General features: G+C 48.2%; 1 protein-coding gene across 1 annotated transcript in view; it reads right to left on the bottom strand.

Annotated features, from left to right (window-relative positions):
* Nucleotides 1-3,094: 3,094 nt before the first annotated feature.
* The window catches only part of SUSD5 (sushi domain containing 5), a 31,155-nt gene continuing 12,613 nt past the window's right edge, over nucleotides 3,095-21,636 (bottom strand). Inside the window, exons 4-5 of the mRNA XM_087824891.1 lie at nucleotides 20,333-20,521; nucleotides 3,095-6,440 (exon numbers count right to left, since the gene is read on the bottom strand). Coding sequence (XP_087681017.1) covers nucleotides 5,140-6,440; nucleotides 20,333-20,521 — 1,490 coding nt within the window. The 3' untranslated portion in view covers nucleotides 3,095-5,139. The remainder of the gene's footprint in view (nucleotides 6,441-20,332; nucleotides 20,522-21,636) is intronic.

Here is a 21,636-nt window from a genome sequence, read left to right as displayed (position 1 = left end):
CCAATCTTTAAATTTTTTTTTTTTTTTTTTTAAGTGAGCAGATTCTTCCAAACCTACTGTGAAACTCCAGTGTGCAGGCTGCACTCAGTGACCTAACCCAGCGCCTCCCTGAACGGTTTCTTGGAAGAGTCTAGAAGATTCTTGGGTTGAACCTCATAGGTTCAGCATTAGTCTGGTCTGTCTTTTGAAAAAACAAACATATTTGTCAGCTTTGTGGGAGCTTCCAGACCCACCGAGGTTGCCTCACTTGCCCTCTGACCTACCAAACGGTCACTCTGTTTGGTGTCCTCAGGCTGGTCCCCCAGGGAGGCTGCCCACCCTGGGGGTGGGGGGATCTGTCCAGTCCCATTGCCACTCTGGTAACCCAGGCAGGGTGGGCACCCACCGGGCAGGGTCTAACAGCTAGCCCTGTGGCCCGTGAACGTTCAGATTTTAGCAGTGAACGGCTGCCGGTTTGTGTGTACACATAGGTTTCAAAGGGACTAATTGTCTGAAATGTCTCACATACCAACATATTCAACATACTAGTATCTTTCTGAGTCTGAAGACTGTCTATTTACTGCCACGAACCCGTTGTCCTCACCTCTGGGATCCCAGAGAACCACTGGGTCCATTGATGACAAAGGCCACCTAAGGAAATGTTACTTTTAGTTCTTACTAAGAGAATTTTAAGAACACAAAAATTTTATTGAACCAAACTCGGTAGCAAACAGAAAATGATTTGTTCGACTGTCCATGGGAAAGGGTTTATTATGACCGCTAGTGGGACAGACGGGCCGGTTTCTGCCAACATTTATGGAAATAACGTTTTTAAGTTTTAAATGTGAGCTGTAAACCTAAGCGCCTTCAGTTAAAAAAAAAAAAAAATTCAATACTGAAACTGTGGGGAGATGGTGGATGGGTGCCAGAGCAAACATTCTCATTTAATAGTGTTTGCACATGGAGCTACAACACAGTTTGTAGCGAGGCCCTGAGAAAAACCCACAGCTAATCCTTCATCGCAGCTGTCTGGACTCTTGATGATCTGCCATCCCCCAAACAGCGCCTTCTTTTTTCTGGCGACTCCAGGCTTGAATGACTTAGTGTGGAGAGTCTCAACTATATACAAGGTGGGGGGGAAAGGGAAAGGAACCGTAAATAAGCCTCAGCCAAAGGTTTTGTGCATTGGACTTCCTGTGCCTGCAGCCGGGGCAGGGCTGTTCCCCACCCAGTCCCCGTGCCATCTCCCTGCGAGGGAAGACCCCACGACAGGCCAGGCTCGCCTTGACTGACCCTCTCCTACCCCAGAAAGGAGTCAGGAGCGGCTGTGGTTTGGGTCACAGTGGGATGCTTCTCTCTTTAGGGCAGGCCTGTGAGGCCCACGCCTTAGCACCGAACATTGCTCCCCGCCACCCAATGATTGGTGGCTTGTTGAATAAATGAATTGGCTCACTGTCCCCTTGGAGCTAATAGGGTAAGATGCTGGTGCCTCACTTGACAAGAAGAGAATAGGAAAAAATTAAGAAATGTGGCCAAAAGATTCGAGATCAATCCCAGGATTTTTATTGCCCACTCGAGGGTGGTGAGCCGTAGGCCAAACTAGAAAGGCTGCTGATGTCTTTTCCACCCCTCCTCCCTGGGGTAGGGCGATTTATACAATCTCACTCTTGTGGGAAATTGGAACCTAGAAAATCATAGAAAACGTTTTTCAAAAAATATCACATCAAATGTGTTACTTTGCTTACTTCTACTGTTTTCTCTATCCGCTGGATGACTGTCTTCACCGCACCCAGTCATTCTGAGAAGCATGTTCTAATGAGCTCTGTTTTCCCAGGTCCATGAGATTTCTGACGCTGATCTAGCAAAGCAGAACCCTCACCCCAAGGACTGTCAGATCTCACGCAGCAAGTGCTCCTTGGTAGCCACGAGCAGGCCGAGCGCCCTTCAGGGGATAGCAGCTCATCCTCCGAGGCAGGTTCTCCTTCAGAGACCTGGGACCCCATTAGGAAAAACACTTCGAATCCAGGCCTTGCTCTGGACCGGATGAGCTGGTCCCTCACTGCCAAGGTCTGAGAGGTGACACAATATTCACGGTTTCACACAAGGACCAAAAACATCTTCAGGCCTGACCGCCAACAGCCACCACGTTCCATGCCTGTCACGAAAGGGCAAGCAAGGAGAAAGGAGAGAGCAGGAGGAGGCAGCCAGTGCAAAAACAGAGACCCCCCGGTAGCGTTAATTCAGTCATCAGCTTCTAGAAGAGGTGGCAGACGCAGATTTTGTTGATGTCAGCCCAAGAATTGTAGAAGACACAGTGGAAAAGTTTAGATTGAGGACTGGTGACATCAGGCGTAAGTGTTTGAGCATTGACAGATGTCTGAGGTCTGGATCCCTTGAAGCAGAGCCGTGTGAGTGATGCATCACCTCTGGTTGAGTGAGGCAGAGGAAGCAGGGGGTGGGGCAGGAGCTCTGCAGACTCCCCTGAAGTCCTGCTGCAGGGAGAGCTGACCTTAGACGGGGGGGTCTTAAACACAGCAAGTGTTAAGACATTATTTTCAAGAGTATTGGATGGTATTTTTAAAAATGTTTTTATTAATTTTTTAGAGAGAAAGGGAGGGGGAGGGGGAGAGAGAGGGAGAAAAACATTGATGTGAGAGAAACATTGATTGGTTGCCTCCCACATACTCACCCACTGGGGATGGAGCCAAAACCTGGGTATGTGCCCTGATCGGGAATTGAACCAGAGGCATTTTGGTGCATGAGACAATACTCAACCAATTGAGCCACACCGGCCAGGGCTAGACAATCTTTTTTTAAAAAGCCATTGTGATGTAGCTTAAATATAAAATACATTAAGCAACGTTTGGGGAAAATATTTATTTTAAATATCTCAGAAGCTTTGTGTTAATGGACCTCCCCGCCCCTCAGTTTTCATGAACATTAGAAACATTTACTAGTCTCAAAACATGCATAATGACAATGTTTGATGATTTGCTTTCTATATTCTTTTTAGATCTTATTAATTTAGATGACACCAAGTCAATGAAAACTTAAAAACTTATGTATTGGGCTTATTTCGCAGTTGTCTATGATATAATACACTTACATGTATTAATATATTTGTAATAAATTTATTAATACATCTGCATTAATATTACCTATTTGGGGGTTGGTATTAAGTGAATGTTCTTGGGTTATTTATTACATATAGTTGGATAACACAACCCCAATGTTGAGATGGAGGTTATTTGACATAGTTAAAAATAGAAAAGTTATCTTGTAATAGATTAGAAAAGAATCTAATTTATAAATATATACAGTCTCTGGATTTTATTCTGTTGTGTTTTGCTTTGGCTACATGCAGAAGGCATTTCATTCCTATTGTTCTAGATTTCATCTGACACATAGGTAGGTGTTCCATTTGGTGTCTTCAGGTCTTCGTTTTACCCAGCATGGAGACGAAGGTCCTTCATTTTGCTGTGCTATCTTTATAGATACTTAGACTATTATTTTTCCAAAGCTTGCACCGAAATGAGGTGGCAGGGTAGAAAACACATTGCAAGAATCTTTTTATCCTTAGGTAAAACACAACTTTTCACTTGTAAAGGAGTATGACACACCAAAACACTAAGACTCTTAGGGTCTCAAAATAAATGTATGCCTTCATCACTTTCTAGCAATGAAAACAATTTCTAAGAAAGTGATTCATATTAGAAAAGTGTGATGTGTTCTGTTTCTGTGCCAATACTAGGAAACCGAGGGAGGTGGTATTGCACAGCTTCGGATGCTGCCTCAGTGGCACACTGACTTCCGTGCAAGACAAACCACAGGCGTTACTCATCTTCGGGGCCTCTAGAGCTTCAGCGGGCCTCAAAGACCAACACTCAGCATAAACCAGGGGTTCTCAAACTTGACTGTGCATTGAAATCCTCCCGAGGCCTAGTGAAAACACAGCGCTAGGCCCCTCCCCAGGGTTTCTGCTTGATGTATCTGGGGTGGCATTAGAAAATTTGCAGCTCCAGCATGTTTCCAGGTGATACTGATGCCTCTGGTCTGAGGACCACGCTTTGAGAGCCACTGTCATAAACAATACTTGCTGAGCCACCATCGGATGATCTAGGGACTATGAAACGGGTTGCCTGACAGCCAGATGAGCCCATACTGGACTTGTGCTGTCTCCATAGAGCTCCCGGTTGCCACAACAGAGTGAAGAATAGTTGAGAACAGATCATTTCATATTTTCAGTTCCTGTGCTTCTCCATCGAGTAGGTACCCACACCTGATATCCTAGTCCTTGGCCTTCTTAAAAAAAATTTCCCCCCCTCTCATGTCATTCCCTTTTACTGGAATTCAGAGAAATGGTTAATCTGGAGAGAGGAAACCAAGGACTGAGTTCTGTTAGTCCTGGCAAACATTCTAAGACATTCCTAGGCACAGACTGGTCAAGGACAACTAGGCCACTTCTTCCGACAGGAAACGGTGCTTACCAGTACAAAGCTAACCTTGTTTTTTAAAAACCGATGGGCTGTCCCACAGAATGGAGGGAACAGATGTGGATGTGTGTCCGGCCACTCCTCACCTCCTCACCCCCATCCCCCCAAAAATGTCAATCTTAAATTCTCTCCAATTTCAACAGACAGTTAAAAAGAAGTCTCAAAGCTTCTAGGCTATGTCCTCGTTCTTAGCTCATCTGCCCTCAGCAACATCACATTAAAAGGAAATAACCCAATATTCTTCTATATCCCACTCCCAACAATTAAATATCTGTCTCCTAAATAACACTGCTCTCAAACACCTATTTCAAACATTTCAGGTCACGGACTCAGTCATTTTATTTCTTTAAAAAGGAAAAGTGTGATGAAGCAAGAGGTGAGTCTTGACCTCGTGGGGGAGTTAGGGCCCGAGCCCAGGTCTGGGGTTAGTGCAATTCGTTCCAGGGCAGATGGCTGAGGGATACTGACACGTGCGGTGATACCATCAAAGCCTTCCTGCCAGGTGCCTCCGGCGACACTCAGCCTGTAAAACAAAGACCTGAGAAGAAAAAGGCAAGCCCTATCCCACCTGTTTCATGCTCTAGTGAATTCTCAGTGTTTATCAATGTGATGTGTCACAGTTTATTTTCCTACCAAGTGGCTTTAGGAGAGCCCACTCCGAAGGTGGCTAGACCTTCTCCATCTCAATCTGCTGGTGGTAGTGCCGAGCCTGCCGCTGGCCGACGTTCAGCTTGTACACAGAGCTCTTGTGCTGGCACCTGCGGTAGCCCCACACTGCCCCCACGCCTGCCAGGAGCAGCAGCAGGCACAGGACGGTGACAACGGTGGCGATGATGGGACCTCTGCTGAGGCTGGGACACTCGTCTCCTACACATGGCTCCATGGTTGGAAGAAGCTCCTCACTGGCACCTGGGCCGGGGCCTTCCTGTCCCAAGAAGTCCTCCGACAGCAGGTATGGGAAGTGATCCTGGGCCTCAGGAGCAGCGGTTTCCATGGCAGTGTGGGTGGCCGTCATGATAGTTGAGGGAATGTGGTTAGGGGTCTTCTGGACAGCAGTTGTTACTGTCTCCAGGGGAGAGCTGGTGAGTTCATAGGCTAGGGTGGCCATGGGAGACTTCTCTGTGGCAAATCTCCAAGGAACAGTTGACTGGTACCTGCTCAAGTCGCCATCCTCCTTGCTGGGACCCTCAGTTTCAGACACACTCTTGGGTTTGAGAGCAAAAGCTTCTACACCTAGTGTTTGAGACGGGAGAGCTGAACCCTGGGTCATGTCCTCATTTGGTGTGAGGGTGGTACTCCTGGGCTTATTAACGTCCACAAGAACGGGCTGGTGGGATGTAAACAGGACACATTCCTCCAGCCCTACTGACCCATCCCCTTTGTCCCCAACTTCTTCCACCCCCTCCTCTTCTGCCTCTGTCTTCCTCCAGGCCCCATCCGTCACAGGGTAGCCGTCTAACCAGGACTCGTCGCTGCTGCTCACCATCGGGTCCCCTGCCTTGCTGTCATTCCTGCCCACATATGGCCCCGAGGGGCCATCGGTGCTGCTATACGTCACCTTGGTTTCAGGTTCACCCGGGGCCAGTGTTATGCCGCTGTGGTTGTCGCCCGTGGGGAGCTGCTTTTTGGTGTCGCCATCCATCTCCTTCTCCAACTCCAGCTTGTGAAAGGTCTCGGCTGGAAGCCAGAACAAGTACTTCCCTTTCAGGATCGACCCTGGCAGGCCCGTGGGGACACTGCTCCCAGCACTGGGCAAGCCTGTGCTTGGCACAAAGGCTGTGTCCTGGGCTATGCTTTCTCTCCCCGCAGAAACGGAGACCAGACGGTCCTGTTTCGGAGCCTCCTCAGAGGCCCCTCCCCGATCCCTGTCCTCCGCCTCTGTCCGGGAGTCCTCCATGAGCTCTCGGAATGACACAGATCTGTCATCGGGGAAATTATCTTCATAGTCAATATGTGCCTCAGCCTCATCTGGAACGAGAGGGGGGGAAATCCTACTTAGGTCCAAGGTCACAGACCCGTGTAGAACACGAGAAAGGGAAATAAAAAGCATAGAGACTGAAACAAAGGAAATAAAACTGTATTCCCAGATGAGAAGTCCACGGAGGACAGATGAACTCAAGTCATCTACATATAAAAGCTGCTATAATTAATATGTGAGTTTATCAAGAACACTAGGTCTACAGTCAACATAAAATATCAGTTGTATTTCTACATACCAGCCATAAACCGAAAACAAAAATGTAAAAAGATGCCATTTGCCATAGTGTTAAAAGGAATCAAACACCTGGGAATAAATCTAACAAAAGATGGGCACGACTTCTGCATGGAATGGCACAAAATACTGCTGAGCGAAATTACAAGAGATCTAAGTAAGTGAAGGGATTAGACCATGTCCACATAATAAATGGCTCGAAACTGTTGTCAATTCTGTCCAAGCTGATCTATCTAGATTTAATACAATCCTAATAAAAACCTGAGACACTGACAAGCTGATGCTCAAGTCTATGGAAATGCAAAGGGCCAACAATAGACAAGGCAGTCTTGAAAAAGAAGAAAAAAGCTGGGAGATGGACACTGCGAGGTTTACTATACAATGGGAGTACTTTTTAAGACCGTGGTATTGGCACAAGAATTGATAATAGGAGTACAGTAACGTTAGGAACTTCTGCTCATCAAAAGCCACCAGGAAGAGAGTCAAAATGGATGCAAGCCACAGCGTTGAAGATATCTGCAACACATAGAATCTCCAACGGGCTTGTATCCAGAATTTATAAAGAGCTCCTACAAGTGGATAATAAATAGGTGGAAAAACCTTCGCCAAAGTTGGCAAGGTACTTGAACTGGCACAAAAAAGAAATCTAAATAGATACTGAACGTGTAAAGATGCTCAACCTCAATAGCAACAGAGAAATGCTCATTACGGCCGTAACGCGATGCCATTACATAGCACCAGGATGGCTCAGATTAAGCAGACTGAAAATATCTAGTGTCCACGAGGATGTGACGCACCATTGGTGGGAATGTGAATTGGAACAACTGTTAATGGAAAACTGTCTGGGTATCGCTACTGAAACTGAACATATGCATCCTTTATGGCACAGCAATTCCACTACTAAATACACAGGGTGTCCCCAAAATGTACACACACTTTGAATAATTATAAAGCAGTGTTTATTAAAATAAATTTCATTTTCAAAACTGAGCTTCCAGCTGTTAAAGCGTGCATACATTTTGGGGGGACACACGCTGTATGTGTAGTCTTAGCCCCTGGTTCCTGGCATAGAGCTCCTAAAACCTTTGGAATTTCCTCAGGGATTAGGGTGATAGGAACATCTTTGTTACCCATCACTTCACGATACGTGAGTTTACGTTAATGAGGTGACTCGGTGCACCCCTAGATAGCTTCAGGATGGTGGGGGTTCTGGTTGCCAGAGGAACCAAGCCTGTGATTAGAGGGTTGGAACTACCAGCCCCGTTCCCCGACCTCGGGGGAGAAGGGAGGAGCTGGAGATTGAGTTCATTCCCGATGGCCGTGATTTCATCCATCATGCCTATGTAATGAAACTTCCAGAAACCTATAAACTACAGGCCTGGGAGAGCTCCACGTTGGTCAATCGTCCGTGTGCCAGGAGGGTGACTCACCCCAACTTCACAGGGACAGGAGCTCCTGTGCTCAGGATCCTTCCAGGCCTCCCCCTAAGCACCTCTTCATCTGTATCCCTTATAATAATCTGGTCACTGTAAGGAAAGTGATTTCCTGAGTTCTGTGAGCCATTCCAGAGAATTATGGAGCCTGAGGAGGGGGTGGTGAGAAACCGCAGTTTATAATCAGTCAGTTGGAAATACGGGAGGACTTGGGTTTGTGGTTGATGTCTGAAGTGGGGGGCAGTTTTGTGGGACTGAGCCCTTCACCTGTGGGGTTGGCACTCTAGGTAGTTAATGTTAGAATTCAATTGAGTTGATACCCAGCTATGGTCCGGAGACGTGGAGAATTCGTTGCTGGTGTGAGATCCTGCCCTTCCCCCCGCTTACCCAGACACACCTATTTGGTGTGAGAAGTGTTCTGTGGGCAGAAACAGATCTTAGTTTTTCCCCCACTTCACTTTGCACCTTGGAAAGCGCAGAATGTAAACAGCTCCAGAACCAAGGTCGGGAGGGAATGCTCAGGTGTCGTGTGGCACATTCCCGGGCTCGGAGACTGGGTGAGTGGACATTTGGCTTATTTCAAATGTCAACGAAAGAATGTCCGAACCTATAGAAAAGCTTTATAAGGGTCTATCTGAGCCAAAGTTTAGAGGACATGCCTGGAAGCAAGATCTCAACTGATTGAGAAAAAGTCCCAGAGAATGGCAATTCTGCAGCTTATTTTACTCGTTAGAATCAAAGAAGACAGAGAGGGTTACATGAGATCCATCGTGGTAGACTAAGGAGGCTGGAGAAAGCAAAGCGGGGAAATCTCAAGAACTGGATAAAAAGTAAAACGGAGAAACACATACGTGGTTAATAGTTAACATTTACAGCCCAGGGATGGTATGTGGGGGACAAGGTAACAGCGAGGGGTTCTGTGCTCTCCTGCTCCAGTGCCTGCTGTTGTGCCCTGAGGGGTCTAGAAGAGAAAACTATGCTGACATTTCAAAGGTATGCTATCCTAGACGCATAAGAACAACGGACAGGGCTCACGGAAGGTAAAGATTGACCTTTGCTAAGGAAACTGTAGCCCTGGGACATGACTACCTGCCATGCCTGCCCAGTTAGGGATTTATGATCAGGCCATCCTATGTGGTTACTTTTCTGTCTCTGAGCTTGTTAGGCCTGCCACGTACCCCCCCCCCCCCCGAGCTTGTCAGGTTATTACACGTTTTTGTTCACACGAATAAGACTCCAGATTGCTTACTGAATGATTTGCAGAGTTATAAACAAATTTTAAAATCCTTTCCGATCTGCTCCTAAAATGTAAGCCCATTCACTTGACTCGTGTCCTCGAGTCAAAAACACAAAACAGTGGATAAAGAGCACACATCTCTGATAAATGTAAAATGCATGTATGTTTTTTGCTCAAAAAAATCCCAGTCATCATTTCAGGAAATCCTCCTACCCCATGATGTCCTGTTCAGAGTCCCCAGAGAAAAGCCACATCAGATGGCTAGGCCATTCTTAGGCCTCACAGAATTCAAAAGTGGCTCCCAGGGCTCAGGCAGGCCACCCCCTGCACACTCGCTGGTAGGGCACTGCCACGTTCTCTGTGCCACCGACATTCCAAGCACTGCATTCCTCCACTCCCTCACCCAACAGACTTCGCCGAGTGCCCACTGTGTGTCTGGCCCTGGTGGCGCTGGGGCTCACCGGTGAACAGGACAAACAGTCCCTGTCCTCGTGGAGCATATGGTACAGAATCCATGGTCTTGAGACTGTCAGGTTGAACTGCAAAGCTTTGGTGTGCACAGATTCTCACCCACCATGCTGAGTAAACATTAGGTTTTGCATTTAAGTTCCACCCTTTCTTAAAAGCACCACCACAACAAAAATAAAACAAAAGCCACTATGACAAAAGTGTTGTCTAAGATTTACTAGAATATAGAGACAGGTCATACTGAATCCAGCCGGAGATTCAAAGCCAGGACTTACATCTCTGACGTTAAGATAATGTGGTTAGGCTGTTCTCTGCGGTTTGGTTGTAGTAGACTGATTTTTAAATGGCCACAAATCTCCCCTCTCCCCTACATTAAGTCCTTTTGTAATGTGATCATGTAGCTCCTCCCTTCAAGAAGTGGGACCTATTTTTCCATCTCTAATGTAGAGTGGCCTTGGCACTGGCTTTGACCTACAGAATACAGTGAAAGCCTTCTCTCTCTCTCTCAATCTCTCTCTCCCCCCCTCTCCCTCCCTCAACCCTGCCAGCTACCATGTGAACAAGCCCAGGAGAGCCTACTGAAGGATGAGAGACCGTGTGGAAAAAAGGTGAACTGCCCCAATTAAGGCCGTCCTAAACCAGCCAGCTCCTGGCCACATGTGGGCTGACAGCACTCACCCGCGTAAGCCCAGCCAAGATCTGAAGAATGGTCTAGCCGAGCCCAGCCCAAACGGCTAGCACAAAGAATGGACGCCAAATGAGTGATTTTGGTTTTATGACATTACATTTTTGGGAGGCAGTTTATGCAGAAAAAGCTAATGACTACACCAGTGATGAGTTGCTCGGGCAGGGACTAAGGCACTTCGTCCCGAGGGTGGAACAGTGCCTGTGGCCCATCGCAGGTGCTGTTGCATGACTGCAGGGATTTTGCACAGGGAGGAAAAGGAGGGGAAATCTGCAATAACTCAGACTCAAGTCTCCTCATCCCTGCCTCAGCGTCACTCAGAGCTAAGATGCTTTTCCAGGAGCGCAGCGCCCCAACGCACAAGAGGACTATGGGCTCATTTCCAAATTATGAGGAATGAATTACTTATTACAATAAGCACACCCTGAAGACCCCTGTAATGATGCCATCATGGAAAGATTACTTGACTACACAGACATACACATGGCGCGCACCCCCCACGCGCACGCACGCACACACACACACACACACACGCTGGTGAGATGAGTCCCACCCTCCCCTTGGTGCCCTCACCCCTAACAACTTGCTTCCTAGCAAATTCACCGTAATGAAGCTGGGAAGTGACCCCTCTCCATCCAAATTTAGTCCTAATTCAAAGCAATTTCACATCCCACACATCTGACAGATCCTTTGTGCCCCAGATCTGTCATATCCAATTTTTTAATGAAAAAAAGATTGCATTCTATGGCATTGCAGAAGAAATTATTATTTTTGCAAAACAATATCTATTTGCCAGTTGTCTCCCAGAGGTTCTGCTCTTCAGGATGAATCCGCCTGTGTTCTCAGCAAGAACACAGCTCCCTTTCACGATGCCGGGAGGCAGGAAGCAGGTCTCTCCAGGCCCATTTATCCTCAAGGAGCTTTCACCCACCGGACTTGCAGGCCACTGCCTCATGACCTGCAGCGGAAGGCCCCTGACCACATGTTACTTCACCGGGGAGTGCTTCTCTGTTGCCTCATTGCAGCAGCAAGACACCAAACCATCAAGAGTCCGCCTATGGTTCTGTCTCATTCCATGGCACTTTTGTCATTTCTGGTTAGGTTCTGACACTGCATTCGTTTTCTCTCGGGCCATCAACTGTAGCTCATTGACCTTTGGCTGTAAATAAGCTAAAGGAACCAACATTTGCAGGGTTTTGCCAAAGGGAAAGCTGGCAGGGAGCCCAGGTCAAGGTGGGCAGTGGAGTAGGAGCGGCCCCATCGCTATTCTCACAGACCTTCCTCTTATAACCCCAAGCAGATGCCAAGACTGATCCAGCCCATGCGGCAACAGAATTCTACCCAGATAACCCACAGCTAGAGAGAAGTGCGAGGGCGGGGTGCTCGAAATCTTCCGGAGCACCTGTTGCCTTGACGTGTCCCTGTAACCTCTGCTGTTTCTCCCCCGTCTCCTCTCCCCACACCCCACTTTCCATGTCTATCAGCTACAGTTCTACTCGCTTCTGTTCTTGCTGCTTCCGTCTGCCCCCTCTCTGTTCTGCTGCTTCTTTCTTCTAGCCCATCACCTCCATTCCACACCACTTGACTATGTTATTGGAGGCAGGAGCAAAAGTCACCTCATCATCATCTGGGTAGGTGACATGCCGCACTTGAAAATACTGAGTGTTCCAGTTGACACCAAACCACACATGTTCTTTCCTTATACCTATAAAAATAAGGAAACTCCACCATGAATTAAAAGTTCTGGTATCGAGAATAACATAAAGGACTCCTGCAAATCAATATGAAATAAATGGGCAACCCAGCAGAAAGATGGGGAAGAGAATTATTAGCCGCAGGTGATGTCCTACTTCTTGACGTGGGTGATGATGACATGGATGTGTTTATGAGATGACAATTCACTGAGCTCTACAACCTTTGGTTTTCGAAACATCCTGTATTTATGTTACTCTTAAATAAAAATTTAAACAAAAGATCAAAAGCACACACTATGTTCCAGAAAAAACTGACAGAGAATTTGGCTACTGAATGCCAAGCTTAATTCAACTGATAACCAGGCAGAAAAGGCAAATTATGAGCAAGAACAAAAATTAAATCAGGCCTGCCTACAATTTCTCCTCAGCATCCAATAGAAGACAAAAGAGCAATGCCTATAATCTTTGAGGGAAAGAAAGTGTAATTCCACAATATTATACCTTGTTAAGGTGTCATTCGATTATAAAGACAGTAGGCATTCATTTTTTTTAGGATGTTTGTACTTTGAAATGTTTCAAGAATACACTGTGTGATACTGTGTGTGTTACTTCCATTAAGCTGTAACCAGTTGCTGCTGGCATTCCAAAGAACTCACAGTTGAGGAGTGGACAGTTGGCATTCTCACCAGGAAACTCATCCTCTAGGTGTGGCTGCTACAAGTACTTCTATGATCTGCATCTTGATCAAAACTAGTTTTGCTAATTAGCACCCTGAATATCTAACATGGTTTCCTATTGGTGACCATAGTGACCTGTTAACTGCCATGATAACCACTAGAAATGAACTGTCATTTGGTAAAATGAAAGGTATTTATGATACCTTGGGATTGGCTAAGAATATTTTAGAGTCACTTCTCACCTTTACATGGACAGGGTAAAACCGAACTAGATCTTGATGCTTGAGACATAGACCTTAGATAGTTTCATTTGGGAGGAATGTGTTCCTCACTGGAACTATGGGCACAGTACCCATCTGTGCTGGCAGGGATGCTGCACTGGGTGTGCCACCAGCTCTCACTGCACAACCTGCCCAGCTTCCGCAGCCCGGGGGACCCTGAGAACACGGACATGTACCCTCTGCCTTGTTTTCCCAGCACACAGCATGGTGCTTGGCACATAGCAGACACTCCATGCATGTCCGTTGAATGAATAAATGGGTGAATGAGTTTTGATAAAGCTTGATTCAGTCTGGAAGTCCATCGTTATTTGCTTCATGACAGTAGCAAGTAGTCAAGGACCTCTTAGTTCTAGTTCTGAACATAACCCATGCCCATGAAATTCCTTCTCCCATGCAACCCACCCCAAGAGCTTAAATATGTCACAGAGTCCAAAGGTACGTGGAATATGGGCAGGACATGTGCCATGTTTTCCTCCCCTGTGCAGGAAACACTGACCTAGAGCATAAAGTTAGAGTTGAGGATTTTGGAAAGGCAGACTCACTGGCTATGGAGAGGCCTGCCTTGACCTGGACCCTTATGCTCAGCCTGAGCTCCTTGAGCCAAGAGCATCTTTGGACGGGAGCCCAGGGCCCTGAGCTGAGCTTTTCTGGTCTCCCCAGGTTCGCAAGTCAAGGTTCTGGCTCAGAAACAGGTTCTCACTAAGTCACAGTTTTCCCCTTGAAGACAAGGACACCAAGTGTTTCTAAATAGTCTGCTCATGAAAATGTCTCCCAAGCCTGTTTTTCTCCTCATGAGTGACAGTAAAGTTTGCTACTCACTGAATTTCAACCAAAAATTAAATTCCGCCCAACAGATGGAAGAGCCCAGCTACGGCCCGCGGAGGTGCTAACTCTCTTGCCTCCCCTCTGCTTCCCTGAGTCCCCACGCTCCTTAACCATCCAGCGATCCTTCCAGCCCTCTCCCCTCCCCCAAGCCCTCCCTGAAACCTGTGCTCACACAACACCCGGCCTTGTGAGCTAGACCAACAGGTCCAGGAAATGTAAACTTCATGGGTTTTCTTGGCAAAAACCAGGTCGTTCCCTGTGTGTTTACACTAACTGTTACTTTAGGAAAACAGGGGCCCACAGAGAGAGAGAACCCAGGAGTGAGAGCAGAGGGCTCGCATGGCACTGCTTGTGTTTACCGGTGTGACAGGGTCAGGGCGAAGTACCAGGCCGGAGCCAGGGGCCTGGCGAGCCCTGCGCCGCTCATCTTCCTCATGCTGTTACATTTCTGGAAGCCCACATCAACTTTATTTTTTTCCTCTGGTCTTGGCTACACAGCCTTTAAAAATAGTAATTTTGAAAAAGACAACCAGACAAGCCAGAAATAACCACTGGCTAGATGAAGCTCTGAACAAATATGGCAATATTGACAAGGGAAGCCCGAATTCGGCTCCAGTCTCATGTTTTATGCTGGGCAGGAAGTCGAGTCCAGGAGATGAAGAAAAATAGAAACTGGAGGTAATTTAAGGAAACAAAAGGAAAGCTGTAGAAATGAGAGGAAAAGGCAGAGGAGCTTACTGAGGGAACAGCCCGTTTGCAAGGCGAGCCTGGCGCGGCCCTGACGCTCCGCTCGCCCCGAGGTGTAGACGCCCCTGGGAGGCACAGACACGACACAGATGTTGGACTGAGACCTGCTTGGTTTTCTATCTTGACTCTGCTTCTCTCTGGCTGTGTGATGCAGGCAAGTCACTGAGCCTTCCCGTGCCTCAGTTTCCCCATCTGTAAACTGGAACAAGCCATTTCTACTTGTGAAGACTACACGAGAAGTAAAGTGTGTAAGGCTCCTCTCCCAGAAAGGGGCACGAGGAGGCTGGGGGCGGGGGTTGGAAATGGTCTAAGTGTTGGTTGTGGTGGTGGTTTCATGGGTATCCGTCTGGGACAGCTCAGAGACTTTTATACTTGAAATGGGTACAGTTTACTGGATGCCACTTATACCTCAATAGACCTGTTAAAAAACAGAGCGACAACGACAAAAAAGTCCCAGGGCAGAGACAGCATGGAGCAAGTTCGGCCTGGTTACAACAGCGCTTTGCTCAGTGTCTCACTGGGGAATGTGTCCTGTTTCTACAGCCGCGACAGACCAGGGAAAGGAAAAGGCCACAGACATGTTGCTGGGCTCAGAGGCGGTGGGGCTGGTAGGGTCAAGCTTGGTGTCACTCACTTCCTGATACTACAGACCAGAAAGCGCAACCAGAAGCCATGGAGCTTGGGGTGGAAAATCTTACAGGCCTTTTGGAGCCTTTGTCAGGGCCAGTTTTAAAGAAGGAACAGGGGAAATCATAGAGGAAGAACCTATGCATCTCTCACACCCTGCCTGGGCTGTCTGTCTCATGCTTCTGTTCTCTCCCACGCAGCCACAAAGACGGGATAAAAGGAGGGGCGGAGGCCACAGGACCACTGAGTGCAAGAGTCAGGAGGGAGCAGCGGTGCTGAAGCCACCGTGAGGCCAGGAGCGCGGTTACGGGAGTAGTCAGGATGCCAAGGGAACCATGAGGGCTCCTTAGGAAGGCACAAGTGAGACTCCTGTGGGCACTGACACTGAGGTTACGTGGACAAGGCTGGCCACGTGGGATGCTGGGAGGTCAGAGGCTGATCTTAGGGTGCAAGCAGCAAGAGAGAAAACGTGATCTTGAAGATGGATACGGGATTTGGCATAGCAAGAAGCCCAAAGAAATCCAAACACAGCGTGGAAGTCTGCTGCATACATGCTTAAGGATCAGATTTTTCTTTAATTAGGGCAATAACCAATTATAGTCAGATACTGAGAACATTGGAGAGGTATGACAGACATTCTGTGCTGCCCAACTGGGAATGGAAACCAAGAAGATGTGTGGATTTGGACAGGAGAATGGAAAACTAAATGGCCAGAATCAGACTCAGACTCTAGGAACCAAAACTGGAGAAATCCTAACCCACGGAGGGGAGAAAATCGCAGCTAAATAAGTTCTCACCCACTTAGGTTAATGGTCAAAGCTACAAAGGCCCCACTCGAGGCTGAACCTTCACGTTGAGGTGAACGTACAGCCCGGGCTGTGTGGTGAGGCCCCTTCCTCCATGACCCCCTCATTCACCCACCCAGGGGTGCTTGCCCCAGGAGTTCATTCTGGCTCATCATTACACATTTTAAATTTCAGCAAGCTCACTCGCAAGCGCATTCAGACAGTGTCCACCTTACTAAGGGATTTTTTTTAAAGTCAAGCTCCACTGAATTAATGGAGCAACTCGGTTCTCCATTGTAGTGGATGCTTTTGGTGTCCTGCCCATGTCCTATTTTCCAGGCCAGTGCACCCATCTCCCAGCTGCTGTGAGTGTGACCAGCTAATGGTTCCCAGCTACCTCTAGTTTTCTAGTTTTCTCTAGAAAACTGCGTTCGTGGAATGGGAGCCTCGCTTGGGAGGTTACATGCCATCTGCACTCCCTGCCCGGCAGCCTGCCGCCTGCAGCCAATGACAGACTGATACGGAGGAACTCAAGGCTAGTCTCCCTGCTTCCATGGAGAGCCAGCCCTGTGGTGCAGTTCATGCTCCACAGCTCCCTGTGGGACCAGGCAAAACCCGAGTCCAGCCGAGGCCACACCCTTAACGCCTCCTCTCCACCTACCCTGCTTCCCTAACCCCCTTCTCTATGGACAAAATATGTACATCTGAATAGAGAATCTGACCCCAGCGAGTCAGCCAGTATTTAAATGCCCCAACAATGACAAATTTGAATGAAGCAGTCTTCATAGTAGCCCTGAGTCCTCCCCCTCCCCCCAGGCCCTAGAATCTCTGAGACCACAGTTGTCTAAGCACCGAGTTATTTTAAGTCTTGACCTCCAAGATACCCGAGCCTTGAGGCTCTCTGGGTCTGAAGAGGTTGTGAAAGGAGTAAGGGGCAAGGCACTCTACCGACACCTCAACAGAGGAGCTCCTGGGGCAGCCTATAGGGGCAGGTTCCACCAGAGGGCTTGGCGTGGGCTCCAGCAGCTCACAAGGAAATACAAGGAAATGTCCTGGGGTGGGAGAGGGGAGTCCTTGACAGGCACACCATGTGTGGGGAGGGTCAGGGGCTGGGCCCAGTACAGAGACAAGTGCTCCCTGGAGAACTGAGGCAGCGGGGCCACAAGTACAAGATGCCCGGGAGGCACACATTAGAAAGCTACCAGCTGCTTGCCCATGGGGTCCCCATCAAGGCCTGAAGCCTCGGGGGCCATGCCTTTCTGGTTAGGACCAGCTGCTGGTGTCCAGAACCTGAGATGCCTGCTCGCAAAGACCAACTTCTCACTCATGTCTGATGGTTGAAGTCACAGACTGCCTTTAGTTATGTGGCATATTAGGAGCTAGAGTCAACAACACAAGGAACTGAGGTGCCAGTGTCACGCACAGATCCCCTAAGTGAGAGGGCGAAATACCCTCCATGGTGAGCATGAGCGTGACAGGGAGAGAATGAACATTCACTGAGCCCAGGCCAGTTCCCAGGTCCCGTTCCAAGTGCTGTGCCTGCAGCAACCCCATTGGGGGAGCTCTACGTGATAAACAGCATCCATTTTTTCATATGAGCAAATTAAGGCTCAGGGAAGTCAAGAAAATTGTTCAGTGTCCCCTCCCCTTCCAAGCTTTTCCTTTGTCATCTAAATAAGCTTCAGTCTCTCTCGTCTTATAAACCGAGCAAGCGAACAAAACGAAACAAACTCCCACTGCCTCCTTGGCCCCTGGCCCCCTTTGCGGGGTGTGTGCCCTTTGTCTCTCCCGAGCTCTCTTCACGGGCAGCAGACAGGCCAGATGGGCGGTCTGCCCTCGGCCCTCGTGCCCACTCTGCCGCATGCCCGTGCCCACAGCCGTGCGGCCCAGGTGCGCCCCGCTCCCCATAAAGGACAAGGACACTGTGCTGTGAACCCAGAGCTCATTGCGCACTTCTTCTGGAAACACACTTGCGTTAAAACGTCGCCTTCTGGGACACCTCGTTCCCAGCTTTCCCTTCTCGTCTGCTGCTTTTCTGTCTCCTCTGAGGCCCCCTAGGCTTACTGGAGTTGGGGCACTTTTGCTGAACTTTGTATGCACAGCACCCAGGACGCTGCCAAGTGAAGGGGCGTGGAGGGAGGGAGTGAAGGAGCGGCTAATGGGCCGGTGCCGGGAATGGTGCTACCCAAGCCCTGGGGAGTCCAACTCCAGAACCCGTGTTTGACCCGCTCTCCCAAGATGACTTTTCTCCGATTTCAAACAGTTCCCTAATCAAAAGAGTCGATGTTCACTGGACAGATAAATGCAACAGGGAGTGAAATACCTGGTGATGATGTTCTTGTAACACACACATACATACACTTATAATGACACAAAGACTTTAAATATTAAACCTACAGAGCACTGCAAACTGTAACAGTCTGTGTGCTCAGCCAAGTGTAGAAACCGAAATTCCTGCCCGGCAGCTGAAAGCTCTAACAGCTCCGCTCTGCAGTGAGAAAATAAACACCATTTCAGACACACAAAACCTGCATTTAGTTCTGGCTCTGCTGGGGCCAGTAAACAACCCGCTGGGCTGGTGGGTGTGGCTCAGGGGATGGGGCGGCTTCAGCGCTTGAGCAGAAATGAAGCCAGCTCGTTGACCATCTCAGGCTGAGTATGGGTCCCCTTCGAGGTGACACCGTCAACAAACAGGGACTCAGGCTTGCTGCCTGGCTTTCTGAGACAGGTGAACGATCAGAACTGACATGGAGCTCTGGCCTGCCACAAAGGAACGTGCTAGAAGATAGCTCGAATTATGCTTCCAGAACTCGTCCCAGTCTGTATCCTTTCGTAACCAGTACCCAACAAGGCAAGTTGGTACACCGAGAGGAAGTTTCTAGAAGCTTTTTTTTAAACAACATGACAGGCAAATTTTATGTCTATTTAATTTAACAAAAAATTGTACTCATATTTGGAATATCTTTGTTTAATTTTGTTTTAGGTCAATTCATTTTTTAAAATCCTCACCTGAGAATTGCTTTTCAGAGAGAGTAGAAGGGAGGGAGGAGAGGGGGGAGAAAGAGAGAGAGAGATCGATTGGTTGGCCTCCTGCATGTGTCCCTAGAAGGGCCAGGGATTGAACCTGCAACCAAGGTACATGCCCTTAACCTGGAATCGAACCCGAGACCCTTTGGTCTGCAGGCCAAGGCTCCAATCACTGAGCAAAACCGGCCAGGGCACATTAATTCATTTTTATTGCATTTTACTGAAGTATTAGTCTGCCAATGACTAGAAAAAATAATGGTCCACAGAAAATATGAGAAGTAGCAAAACATATGATAATAAAAAACCTATTCATTAAAAGACACTCCAAGAGGGAAAAGCCACAGAATGGGAGAAGACATTGGCAGCACATTCATTAGGAATGTTTTATGTAAAAAAGAAATCCTGCATTATGTAAACAATGCATTCAAATCAATCTGATCAGGTTTGGAAGCTCCATGCCCATCAGGAATCTTTTCAGTCTCAACGAAATATTTCAGACTCACATGGCTGCCAGAGCCTTCAGGCCATCGGCAGGCAAGTCCTGTCACGGGGGGCCATCGGCACAGCTGTCCTGGAGTTATTTTCCGGACAACCCCTGTGATCACTGAAGTGCGAGGGGATAGGACCTGCCTGCGGGGCAGTGGACCCACCCTGCGTAACAAGCCCCATTCCCCACACAGCCAACAGCTCTCGTCAGAGTCCCCGCAAGGGTCACGCCCAGTCGCAACCACCACCACACTCAGGGAAGCCCACAGCTGCGGTTCCTCTCCTGTGTTCATGACAGTCCTCCCAGCCCCGTCCGCCGATCAGGGGTCACTTTACCATAAGACCGTTGCTTGGAACCACAGCTGGCATCCCATGTTGACTGGGTTTCCAGGGAAATAAGCCAGAAAGTCAACCCAAGGTCAACTCTGCCCTTATGGAAGAAGAGAGGGTCCTGTTCCCCTATTAACCCCAGCACAGAAGACGGAGAGCTCAGGCGTGGATACCCTGCATTTGAAATGCTGCAGGACCACCCAGGTGGCAATGTCCCCAGGTCCAGAACTCAGGCTAAGGGTCTGACAGCCTTGTTTCAAAAAGACCTTGGTGGAGGCAGCCCAGCACGATGCTCTGCTAACAGCGTGAAGGCAGGCGGAGGTGGCCCAGCCCCGCGCCGGCTTACCTTTCCCGCAGGCCTGCACCAGGCCGTACCACTCCCCGCAGCTGTTGCACAGCAAGGTGAAGGCGCTTTCGCGGTGGCCGGTGACGTGGCCCGGGGCGCACACGTACAGCAGCTCATCCCCCATCTCCAGGCCGGTGCGTCCCTGCAGGATGGTGTGTGGGAACGAAGGCGGGTCTCCGCACGGCTTCTCTAAGGAGAAGAAATCACAATTAGCTTTCCCAAACGATGCACACCTTTTGCAGTCCAGGGGAAAGAACAAACTTAAAAACAACTCTCCCCTCCGTGAGTGCTGTTTGCACCCCAAGCTGGGACCACAGGGGCTGTTTCTCCTTCACTCTGGCATCCCAAGGGCCTGGCAGAATGCCTGGCACAGATGAGGCACTCAAAAAATATTTGTTGAATGAATAAATGTGCTTTTAAAATACAACTTCGTATTTTAAAATTCCAGGCAACATTACCCTTTAATGTCCCCTTGAAAGGAGGACCCAGAGAGATATGCTCTCCCTTTTTTGACCTTATTTACATTAGTGAATAGGTATTTGTCAAGATCTAAAATGTTACAGACTACAGAGTAAGCAGAGGGTGCTGTCCCCTCCTCCAACCTCAACCCTGATGGTAACACTGCGACCAGTTGGTATATACAAATAAATCCAGCTACAGATACAGACATATACAAACACACATACACACACAGGTGGATATAGATGGATACAGTTGTGTGCGTGTAGTTTTTAACATAAATGGGATCATATTACATGTATTACTGAGAACCTACATTAAAAAACACACACTATTTTTAGAGCAGTTTTTGGTTCACGGCAAATTGAGCAGAAAGTAAGGATAGTCCCGATATCTCTACCTCTACATATGCACAGCCTCACCATGACCAACATCTCATACCAGAGTGGTACAGCTGATGAACTTACACTGACACACTATTATGACCCAATATCCAGTTTACGCTTAGGTTCACTCTGTTGGGGAGCCTCACGCTTGGATCTGAAGATGGAGAACAGCCCCTACCTGGCCCTGGAGCTTCTTCCTGGGCCTGCCCTCAAGCTGGCCCCAGAGTCAGTCTTGAGAGATGCAGCCCAGGTCTCCTTTTTAACTCCCTGGGATAAATCCCACTTGGTTATGGTCTGTGCGTCTTTTTTTTTATATTGTTGGATTCAAGTTGATAATACTGTTTTGAGGATTTTTGCATCTATGTTCATTGGTCTTGGTAGTTTTCTCGTAATGTCTTTCTCTCATTTTGGTATTAGAGTCATGCTGGCCTCATAGGATGAGCTAGAAAGTATTCCCTC

This window comes from Miniopterus natalensis, chromosome 15 (assembly GCF_054644295.1).
Source record: "Miniopterus natalensis isolate mMinNat1 chromosome 15, mMinNat1.hap1, whole genome shotgun sequence".
Classification (NCBI taxonomy): Eukaryota; Metazoa; Chordata; class Mammalia; order Chiroptera; family Miniopteridae; genus Miniopterus; species Miniopterus natalensis.
Note: the sequence above shows the minus strand (reverse complement) of the source record. Positions and strands in the feature narration are given on the sequence as shown.